A 12,166-nucleotide genomic window follows, 5' to 3' on the forward strand; every position below is an offset into this window, starting at 1 on the left:
CGTATGCAGTTGTGCATTATCATGGTGGAATACCCGCGCCAATTCTCTAGACGTTTTCTCCTCATGCCCTCCCTCAAACACCTTAGAACATCGTGATAGAACTCTTTATTGACTGTCTGACCAGGAGAGACAAACTCCTTATGAACAATCCCGTCAGTATCATAAAAACAGATCAACATGGACTTAATGTTGCCCTTGACTTGTCCAGCTTTTTTTGGCCGAGGTGAAGAAGGGCTCTTCCATTGGGACAGTTGCTGCTTACTTTAAGGGTCATAGCCATAAACCCAACTTTCGTCACCAGTGACAACCTGACACTGGGGGTAGGCCCATCGCGAGGCCTCTGCCTGTATGCTGAGCGGCACAAGCACGGGGTAGGCGCACACAGGAGACATCCAGACATCCATGCCTTGAGTGGGGTTCGGGCCCGCAGTCCCAGAGTTCTGGCGGGCGGGGACGGTTCGTACCTCGGGCCGCGAGGCCCCCGTGATTGGTGTTAGTTAACTCACACAACCCTCTAATTTATAATTCATATTCAGTGTCAGTGAATTAAGCTGTACCAGTTGAAGTCGGTTACACGTTGATGATTTAGAACCATAAACTTCGACATTATTTTTAGCGACATAATAGTTCTCCGAAAACATAGCCATGTATGTAAGAACTACATCCAGGTCCATTGGGAGAGTTGCTGATATGATTCATAACACAGGTCTGCAACCAAAAAACTGCATAGGATATTTTTACTGTTTCTTATAGATTTTGTCCCACTAAAACCAGAATAAATAGTAAAAAAATCCATCACATCAAATTTTTTTTTTTTTGCAAAACTCATATATTTAGTTGAATTTTGCGTGAAATTTCTCTTCAACATGAAATCTGGTATCCTATTGTTGATTCTAAAAACCATGTCCAATAATTATTTCTTACTTTAAAATAATATTTATAAGAGTGAATCTAAAAAATAATACAAATNCCGGACAACTTTTCTTTTATGTGTGGTGAATACGTAGTCAACAAAGAAACATAAGTGATTTTGTGAAGAAAGTGTATTTTGCTTATTTCAAATTGAAACTTGGGGATCAAGACAAACCTTGGGCTCCTCACAAGGTGTGCAGAAGGTGCGAGGAAGATCTTTGTTTGTTGTTTAAGGGTAAGAAAAACTCATTTCGTTTTGGCATTCCTATGATGTGGCATGAACAGCAAAACCACACGACTGATTGTTATTTCTGTTCGGTAGATGTGAAAGGCTTTAATACAAAAAATAAAAAGAAAATATCTTACCCAAACCTTAATTCAGCTATTTGTCCAGTGCCTCATAGCTCTGAAATACCAGTTCCCCTCCCACCTTCCAGTTTGGATGATATACAGAGTGATTCGGAGGATGGAACTATATTACTACCCTAGGATGAATCCAGCTCAGATTTTTCTGTTGATGAGGGACCCCAAACCTTTTTCTCAGAGTGAGCTCAATGACTTAGAGATTTAGGCCTTTCCAAAGATGCAGCCGAATTGCTATGGTCAAGACTAAAAAATAAAAACTTGCTGTCACCTGCAACATCATTCTCGTGGTACAGGCACCGAGAGAAGGAATTCACTCAATTTTTCTCCAAAGAGGGAAATCTCGTTTTTTGTAATGATGTTCCAGTGCTCATGAAATGCTTTGAAATAGAATATGATCCATCTGAGTGGCGCATTTTCATTGATTCATCTAAAACAAACCTCAAAGTAGTCTTGCTGCATAATGGAAATACGTTTGCATCAATTCTTATGGGACATTTGGTGCATTTGGAAGAAAACTAACGATTTGGCTGTGATACTTGAGAAAGTCAACTATCAAGAACACCAATGGATGGTTTGTGGAGACTTCAAAATAATAACCATGTTGTTGGGCCAGCAGGCAGGTTATACAAAACATCCCTGCTTCTTATGCCTGTGGGGCAGTCGAGCCAGAGACCCCTGTTATTTTCCAAAAAACCGTACGTGATAAGGGGAAATTGAGGTCATTTTTGGATTCAGCATCCTAGAAAACATAAAGTTTACCAAAAATATTCCATGCAGCTGAAAAAAAAATATTTTTGCAGACCTGTGTAATCAGCGGTTGGTTACTTTGCGACTCCATTTTCAGATTCTAACATACAGTGTGCACATTATAGAAGCTTAATTGTTGGTAGCCATTTTTTTCAAACGTCACTAACGAGTTGCCTATGTTAGATCTTTCATATACAATAGCTACCCTATTAATTTGGCATATGCGACCATGCGAGTTCCATAAACTGCATTGTAAATACTACCTTGGATGTGCAAAATCTGAAGAGAAGAAAGTGTGCCTGAGAAAAGCTTAATGAAAATAAATCAGAAGGTCCTGACTTAAAATATCATATATCTTGAATGAAGTTTCCCCTAAATTTCTGACAAATGGCTCCTTCCGTTGACATTCACCATTTGTCACTCCCAGTCATCATACTTATCACACTTATAAACATTGTACTTGAAAATCATCATTGAATAAAGCACAGTGCGTCATTTAGCCCATTTAAAGTGATAGTAATGAGTGGCATTTAGCCCATTTAAAGGGACAGTAACCCAGGGTTCACTTAGGCCATGCCATAGCTCAGAGGGATAATCATTGGATTTGGCTACCTAGGTTCGATCCCAGGTCAGATACTTTGGAATTTGTGGTGGACAAAGTGTCACTGACTCAGGTTGTCCCCGATTACTTCGGTTTCCCTTGCCAATTCTCATTCCACCAAAATGTTTCATACTAATCTATCATCCAGGGCTGTTACAGTAGTTCCACTAATGATCAACATGCCAAGTAGACTCAGTCTCACCTTGCCACATGGAAGAAAAAACTAGGGTTCACATCCTGGTATGTTATTCTTCTTTCAGAAGAACACCAGCGAACAGTTTGTTTAGGACATATGACCGCTGTTACGCCACTTGTTATGCCGTGGTGGAAGGGGGGCGTGGAGGTATCCCCGCTGCCACCTTCTGTACTTCAGTCACAGGGGGTGGGCTAAGGAAACTGCTTAATTACTTCCTCTATCATTGCTCCATTTGCTTCATTGGCTAGGGGCACACTGTTCACCGGGCTTGGCAGGAGGGCGCAGGTGCGAAATTGGTAAGGGAGGAAATCACAAAAACAGAAACCCACATCCTCACCCTATGCTACCCTATATTAGTATAAACACGTAATATACAGTTATATACATTTTAGTAATATCACAAAGAGCCGACTGGTGTCGGATTACCATTACACTTTCTTAGACGATTCTTGGACCTCANTGAATCTGGTCGTACTGCAATACACGACGAAAAAAGAACTGGGAGACCGTCAATTTCTGACGAGACAGTCGCGAAGATTGAGCGAGTCATGCATCAGGATAGGCGCATCACACTCGATGATCTCTGCATTTCGGTTCCCGAGGTTTCCCGAACCACCATTTATCGGGTTTTGACAGAGAAGTTAATTAAGATAATTATCGGAAGGTGTGCGCAAGATGGGTCCCGCGAATGCCTACGGAAGGCCACAAACGGCAGAGAGTTGACTCTTCCCGTGAATTTCTTCGCCGCAATGCTGACGAAAAGGACAACTTCTTGAATTCAATTGTCACAGGCGACGAAACCTGGGCGTACCACTTCACACCTGAGACGAAACAACAATCACGTCAGTGGCGGCATTCCTCTTCGCCTAAGCCTCGAAAATTCAAGCAAACACAGTCTGCCGGTAAAGTCATGGCAACTGTGTTTTGGGATTGAAACGGGGTATTGTTGGCTGACTATGGAAACTGGGAACACAATAAACGCTGAGAGATATTGTGAGACACTGAGAAAACTCAGGCGGGCGATTCAGAACCGAAGAAGAGGGATGTTGAGCAAGGGCGTAAGCATTCTCTACGATAACGCTCGCCCCCCATGCTGCCCGACAAACCGTCGCTCAACTGCCACAGTTTGGATGGAACATCATCACCCATCCACCCTATAGTCCGGACTTGGCGCCCAGTGACTACCATCTCTTTCCAAAGTTGAAAGAACATTTGTCTGGAAAACGCTTCAACAATGACGATGAGGTGAAAGCTGAGGTTCGAAGTTTCCTGAACAGCATGGAGGTGAACTGGTATGACATGGGCATACAAAAACTGCCACTGCGCCTACAAAAATGCATCGACCGAAATTGCGATTATGCAGAGAAATGAGTACATGTTCAAGATTCAACTGATGTATCCAAAATTGAAAATAAATGTTTATTTTATATTTTCAAACCTAGGAGACCTTACTTTTGGAATTACGCATCCCTGCATCTAGACACACCAGCTGCAGCCTCTGTATTACACCTGTCTACCTCTGCATCACTCCCTTTAGTCACTCTAATGCCCTGTACACTTGTAACGTTCCTAACTCAAGTCCCATTGGAGGGGTTACACTTTGATAATATCACAATTATTATGCATGGCGATAAGAGTAGTTTCACTTACTTTGCGTGGAGACTGCAGATGGATGGCGTGGCCCGTCGCTTAGTCGGTGCTTCTTCCAACATGGCCTCCGGCCGCAATCGGCCAAAATTACTGTTCGAATAATCCCCATAATAATTTGCCCTCCTGGTTATATACCTTTATTCATGCTAACTCATTACTTTCCTGGGGGGTGTAAGTCCGCCTATAATGACGTCTTATCCCATGGTGGGTGATCTCAATGGCTGGGATCCTAAGGGGGTAGACACGCCCCTTACCGCTAGCCCATTTGGCTAACACTTTTACCTGTAAACGTCCCTCCCTTCACTCAAGTGTAGATTCTGTAGAGTTAGCAGTTCGGTATTCATTCAACGTCATTCTGCTGACAAGACATCGACGCGTCAAAAGCTAACGGCCGTCTAACTCCATACGCAGAAATTCCTTGAAGTTTCTTAACCCTTCTTACATCCTCTTTCTTATGTCTTAGTATTTCCCCAAAACTAATTGTATCCTAGCCAACATTTTCCCCTAAAATACAAAAAGTTAAATACTCTCTTAACATATTACCGGGAGTCGGCCTTCAGGGCACAACAGCCGCAATCACCGTGTAGCGGCTTTTCGAACTCTTCAAAGCCTATTTGAGCCTATTTGAGCTGTACTGACCTTTTGGTTTTGAAGAGACCGTTGTTGGCTGTGCTGTTTCGTCTATTGTTAGAAGCTTGCTTCGTGAGGACGAGCTGGTCTAAGTAGTGATGACACAGTACTCGTCCATGACAACACATATCGGCAGCATTGTGCATAGGCCAGTCAGATTTGATTTCTTGCACATGAATGTTGAAAGCTATGATTCAACAATAAAATTACATGCAGACAAGCCATAAATTTCCTTTCGGTTTGCGGAAGTCAGATTACCGCAGCAGACACATCATATTATTCACATAGTCGCATTCCAATTCGAGCCTCATATCAGTGTTCAGAGTGCTAAGTGAAATTAAAGTTGTAGAAAGTAAAAATTAAGAAAAGTTGATTCTCATCACACATCATGTTCCACCATTAACAATAACCTGACTTCTCGCATGTCGGCAATGCTGAGTAATCTAAGAAACTGTAACACTATTCAACTGCATGTAACAAACTACTGCGGTTGATTAAAGCCATTAATATGTGAATCAGCGCTTTCTGTTCTGATTTCTCATGAGTGTGGTAACTGAAACATGGATGTCAACATCCTACGCGGAAAAGCATTCGGTTCTAGGACAAGAAAAGAAAAAACAAAAACTGAGAACTATAGGTAGTCTGTTGCATGTAAATTGTGGAACTCTGAAGAAAATGTCAATTGCGCAAATGTCTGCGCAAATCAATTCGTGCTGCTAGCTTGCAGTTACAACTTGCACGTTCAACAGTGCACGATGTGCTGCACAAAAGGCTCCTCCCAAGAGTGTAAGAAAAGGTTATTTCATGTTAAGGAGTGGGAATTTCTTTGATGCTTTTCTGAAACTTACCTTTTGTGATAAATATTTAATGGTTCGTTTTGCAGATTTGTATATATCTAAAAAAAAAAAAAAAAGGAAAGAAAGGACTTCAGTATGCTACACAGATATACACTTACAATTGAATTCCTGGCTTGTTACCATAATGTCAATTTGTTCCTGTTCTGAACACGACACTTTGAGTGTGTACATTCGTGGAGCAACACATATCCCATCATTATTACCCAGCTGGGTCAACAGCATTTGATTCAGTTCTGTTATATTCTGAATATAACTGCTAGGTATTCTTCCAATGGACTGAAGCAGTTAGACTTCACATTCTCCGTCTAAATGCTTTACTTGCACAGAGTGTAATTTTGTTTGCACAGTCGATGGCTGTTATCAGTTTGCATTCCTTAAATTTGTCTACCCTTATCCTAGCGTGATACTGTACTACTGTCCCTCTTCTTTTGCCCGCTGCTTTGGCCGCTCCTTTCCTCCTCGTAGTTGCTACGGCTACTCCTGCTTGCCGCTCCGCCCACCTTTACCCCTCCTCTTACTCTGTTATTTCTAGATAATCTTCCTTGCAATTTGGGTACAGAAGTAACCAGGTTGGATTTAGGATAATGGTAGGCATGGACCTCCTCTCAGGTCGATAACAGGTCTTTCTTCGAAGAAACTTCAGCACAAGGAACCCTTGGCTTTACAACCTTAGGTTTAATTTACTTATTCTTTGTCACAATCACTAATCTGTCATTTTCAATTATACATCACTCACTATTTATAGTAGTTACATTGACACTGTCCTGCCTACAAAGGCGATTCTATGAGGAAATAGCCAGTGCCTCCACTCACGAGGAGTGTATCTTATCAAGTCGTACCACTGGCTTGGCGACGCTAACAGACTTAAGGGCCTTCCCAGCACCACACCCTAGATGACATCGTTCCCCACATCAATCCGGGGATCCACCGTCCACTCTCCAGCTACAAAACTGCACATACAAAATAACGCCGTGCTATCGCCATGTAGGCACCTCCCCTCCAGGGCCTCACACATTCAAGTCCACTAGTAATCGGTTACAAACTCCCAAATATATTTTTGCATCATTTGGGCAAACCATAAATATGTAAAAATTTATTTAGTTGCCTGGAAACCTTTAACCGATTTAATTTATTACCAACAAGTCTTAATATATAATCTTCCGTACATGCCTCTATCACCAAGTGCCTGGGCTTCCACTCCTCACTAGCTCGTATAATCTAACTTACTCTTTCAATGCTGTAAAGATAATTTTGAGTCTTAATTTGCCTATTTAACCCCAAGTTTTTACTTGTTTACACAAATGTGTCAATAGCATATTGGATTCAGATTTATAGCATTTTCAACTTTAACTTTCTTACTACCCATCCTTTCTCTATTATAACTTGACTGTTGTTATTATGACGGATGTTTCTCTTTTATTTCAACCTTGCCTCACTTTGTTGGGCTTTACACATACACTTTGTAGTTCATCGACCTCCTGGGGTCAAAATATAACTCAAAGTTATATCATCTCGACTTTACTCATCAGTCCCTCTGGATTGGTATATTTGACGTAACTTATGGTTTAAACATCATTAAGTTCCCTCCTTGGGTACACATACTCTCCTACGTACCTTCTTCTTCTTTACACTATTAGCATCTGAATCCAATTGCAAAATTCCTTCAGTCCAACTGTACCTACCTTCCCCTTTAACATTTCATCAATTACTTTGTAACTTCTTTTTATTACAAATTATCTATTCTATGCTTATTGACTCAAAATATGCCCCCAGCTCACATAGTTATTTAACTTGTATAATTTTAAACAAATTTATATTCTCTTTGTTCACTCCTTTACATGGGTTTCTCACATTTTCACTTTGCATTCATACTATGTCATTAACTTTCCTTTCTTTATAGATTTTTATTAGTGCTGTGACAGTATTCTAACATACATTTATATATTTACTTTACTTACTTTTTGTACTGCTTATTTACACTGTTATATTTAGATTATTATTGTATAACATAGTCAAACTTAAGTTTTCTATTGTTAAACATAACAAAGCTTTAATTACAATATTCCTATACTTCCTGGTACATATTGTCCATTATTGTCCTTGATTGCAAATGTTAAGTTTCCTTTTAATGTTTCACTCATTTTTTTTTCTTGTAGCACTTTCACTTACTCTCCTTTCCCTTTTAAATTTCACTGAAAAATCATTTATCATGCTGCACTGTTGTCTTTACAACCAATTTGTTTACACTTTTCATTTATACATATACCTGTTTCCATGTTCTTTTACTTCCTTAATTTAACTCCCAAATTTACATTAGTGTATAGTACCTCATATCTAATCTATTCTTGAACTATGTAGGGCTTCAAATGGGTAATATGAAAAAGCCCTTTAACCTCCCCCAACTCATTCTGTAACTCATATAACCCAGAGTTTATTCTCTTCCTTATTAGGAACGGACCCTCGTATATTCGCTGAAATTTCCCGATGATACCTCGAGTAGCATCTGAAACTGGTGCACTTCTGACCAAAACTAAATCACCTACTTGGGGTTTCCATTCAAATCTACCCTTTTTCCTCTTACTCTTCCTTCTCTCTGCTTTGTCTTTAGTTCTACTATAAGCTTTCAAAATTTTAATAGGTAATTCTTCTTCAAGGGGCTTGTCTGGCAACTTCCGAATGATTTCTTTAAAAATTTCCCTTTTCGTTCCACCTTCCAATAATTCGATGGGTTTGTATCCTGTAGTCTGGTTGACTGACTGATTCAACCAGTCCTGAATGTGATTCACTAACTCAGGGTAACGGCTGATCTGCCTTCACCTGGAATTTATACTTCAATAAACAGCACTTGCCTGGTCGTGCAGTAAAACTAGGCAAATACTTATTTAATGCTTCAAATAATTGCAATTTCTGCTCCAAATTTATTTCCGAACTTCGGTCTATTATCTGGGCCAATTCTTCGCTTTGGATATCCCTGGGGTCTGCACATCTTGTCTCGCTCGGTNTTAAATAGTGGTCAGTCATTTTGTGAAGACACGCTTTAGTGGTTGCTGCTTTTAACGAATACAATGACACATGGTTTGAAAAAACTTCTAAACATACAAATAAATACTTGACTCCACCTCGGCCTGTAGGTAACGGACCATATAAATCCACTGCAACTAATTCTCCTGGGCTTGGAAGCAAATGTGATAAAGTTTCCACTTTAACTGATCTGTTGGGATGCTTTACCCTTTGACAAATGTCACAGCCTGCAATAAATTTTCGTAACTTTCTACCTAAATTCTTGACATAAAACATTGTTGAAATTTGATGCAAACATTTATCCGTTCCTTGGTGACCTAATGACTGATGAATATACTTAAATATAGGTCCTTCCAGCTCCTTTGGTAGCATGACTCTCCAATATGGGTGACACATGACACATTATTCCTTGTTGAAGTGAGTAAATTTCATTATTTTTGGCTGTTTTCGTTTGGATTTTCTCCCTGATTTGCTGCAAACTAGGGTCCTCCCGCTGCAATTTGGGTAGTTCTCTTAACTGTTTTATTACATCTCTGTTGATTCCCAAATCAATTTTGGCTTCTAATACATCCTGTTTGCTGTTCTGCAACTTACGAAGCTCTGGGCTTAAACCTGCAGGATTCCTACTTAATATGTCTGCAAAGAAATTCTGAGTTCCACTAATGTGCTTTATTTGCAGATTATATTCTTGCAATTGCATAATCCATCTGGTAACACGATCAGAGGTTAAATTGCATTTTCTCTAAAAGGATAGCGCCTTATCAGAATAAACTGTTACTGGGTGTCACACAATATAAATTCGAAATTTCTTAACAGCATACACAACTGCCAACAGTGCCTGCTCACATACTGAATATCTTCTTTCTATCTCAGTCAAAACTCTTGATGCAGCTGAAATAATTAAATTTTCTCCTAATTTATTTCTCTGACTTAAAATAGCGCTGATGCCTACTTTACTTGCATCTGTATAAATTTCATATGGCAAATCTTCTCTTGGGTGTGCCAATTGCAAACTTGTGGCAAAACTGTTTCTTAGGTCCTGAAATGCTTGCTCCCTTTCTCTTGTCCATTCCCATTTAACTCCTTTCCTCAACAATGGCAATAGTGGTGCTACATATTCTGAATACTTCAAAATAAATCTATTATGAAAATTGCAGGTCCCTAAAAACTGCCTCAACTGTTTCTGGTTCTTGGGTGATGGATAATTCAAAATGGCTTCGATCCTGGTAGGATCTGCAGCTACTCCTGCTTGACTGATGACATGGCCTAGGAAATTTATTTCCTTAATGCAAAATTTGCACTTGGCTGCATTCAAAGTAAAACCTGCTTGAATCAGTTTTCCAATAACAATATCTAGGTGTCTCAAATGTTCTTCAAGCGTTTTGGAATAAACCAAAATATTGTCTACATATGTTAAAACAAAACTCTCAGTGCCTTCACCCAATGCTAATCTCAATGCTCTCATAAAAGCTGGTAAAGAATTCTTAAATCCATATGGAACTCTTTTATGTTGGTATACTACTGAGTCAAACAAAAACGCAGTCTATTTTCTGGATTCTTCATGCAGTTCAATTTGTAAAAAGGCCGAATTTAAATGCAACGACGATATGAATTTGGCACCTTCAAATCTCTGAAGTAATTCTTGAAGTGGTGGAGTTCGTTCAAAATCAGGCTCAGTATATTGGTTTACTTTTCGTGCATCCACGCAAACACGGTTTTTTTTTCCTTCTCTAGGTACTATTGTCAATGGATTCAAAATATCAGAGTGACTTAATTCCAAAATATCATCCTTGATCATATCTTGTATTTGTGCTTTGATAACCGGTCTAAACGCAAAAGGAACCGGTCGAGAATACGAGCATAACGGCTGATCAGCCTTCACCTGGAATTTATACTTCAATAAACAGCACTTGCCTGGTCGTGCAGTAAAACTAGGCAAATACTTATTTAATGCTTCAAATAATTGCAATTTCTGCTCCAAATTTATTTCCGAACTTCGGTCTATTATCTGGGCCAATTCTTCGCTTTGGATATCCCTGGGGTCTGCACATCTTGTCTCGCTCGGTTCTTGGACGCGATAACAGTCTGCAGCGCTGAAGGTTACGTCATCTTCTTCCGCCAATACCCCACTGCGCCCCTGGTCCACGCACGCTGCCTCGACTTTCTCAAACTGATTTCGTACAGCCTCTGTCAAAACCAATTTACTCCCGCGANTGTGATTGCAGTCTGCAGCGCTGAAGGTTATGTCATCTTCTTCCGCCAATACCCCACTGCGCCCCTGGTCCACGCACGCTGCCTCTCAAACTGATTTCGTACAGCCTCTGTCAAAACCAAGTTACTCCCGCGATCTTCTTTAGTCAATACATTGCTTGTAAAACTCATATCCTTGGGATGAACAAATTTTTTATTATTTTGTTCAGTTGCTTGAAATTGGACACTCTTAGTTTGTCCTTGACGAACATAATCTAACTTTCCTAAGTCAAAACACAGTTGAATACCGTATTCTTTCAAAAAACTACAACCCAAAATAACATCACAATTCAATTGTGGGGCCACCAAAAACACTGCTTCAAATGTCTCTTCCTCAATGTTGAATTCCATTAACATTTGTAACTTAATTCCCTTTGACCTTTTGCCAAATGCAGTTACTAAGTTTATTCCTTGGACAGGCAAAGTCAACACTTCAATCCCAGCCTTACTCAACTTGTCAAATGTATCTTGGGATATTAAATTCACTTCACTCCCAGAATCCAACAATGCAATTGCAACTTCCTTGTTTTCAAACTTAATTGTAATTTGTGGACTTTTGCTTAAATCTTCCTCATTAATAAACAATACTATTTGGTCACAATCAGTTTTCCCTTGATCAATTNTTTCAATTTTTGCTTCATCAATTTCTTTAGACAATGTTAAATTTTCTGAGGGACCTAAACTTGTAGTTTTCTGAAATATGGAAGCAATTCGGTCCTCAAGGCTCCCTACACTTAGTTTTCCTCAGTTCCTCTAGGCCTTTCCTCTCGGTTATTTCTTTCTCGATCCCTACTCCTGCCCCAGATGTTATTTTTGCTTTCTTCAGGTCTACTACTTTCTTCACGAGAGTCCCGCCCCCTACAGCTTGTCTAGTCTGTATTACTTCTCCAGATTTCCCTTTCATTTGGAACATATCTTTGTACTTGCCGCACCTGT

At 39.9% G+C, this 12,166-nt stretch overlaps 1 protein-coding gene across 1 annotated transcript; it reads right to left on the bottom strand.

Moving 5' to 3' along the window:
* Positions 1 to 8,553: 8,553 nt before the first annotated feature.
* On the bottom strand, positions 8,554 to 11,923 carry LOC111861767 (the record flags this gene model as incomplete). The annotated part of the gene is made up of 3 exons (XM_023846604.1): positions 8,554 to 8,776; positions 10,863 to 11,177; positions 11,312 to 11,923. Coding segments are annotated over 3 exons (954 nt in total), but the record flags the coding sequence as incomplete, so codon positions are not given.
* Between the last annotated feature and the right edge of the window lie 243 nt (positions 11,924 to 12,166).

The sequence above is a fragment of the Cryptotermes secundus genome, unplaced genomic scaffold (assembly GCF_002891405.2).
Source record: "Cryptotermes secundus unplaced genomic scaffold, Csec_1.0 scaffold383, whole genome shotgun sequence".
Lineage (NCBI taxonomy): Eukaryota > Metazoa > Arthropoda > Insecta > Blattodea > Kalotermitidae > Cryptotermes > Cryptotermes secundus.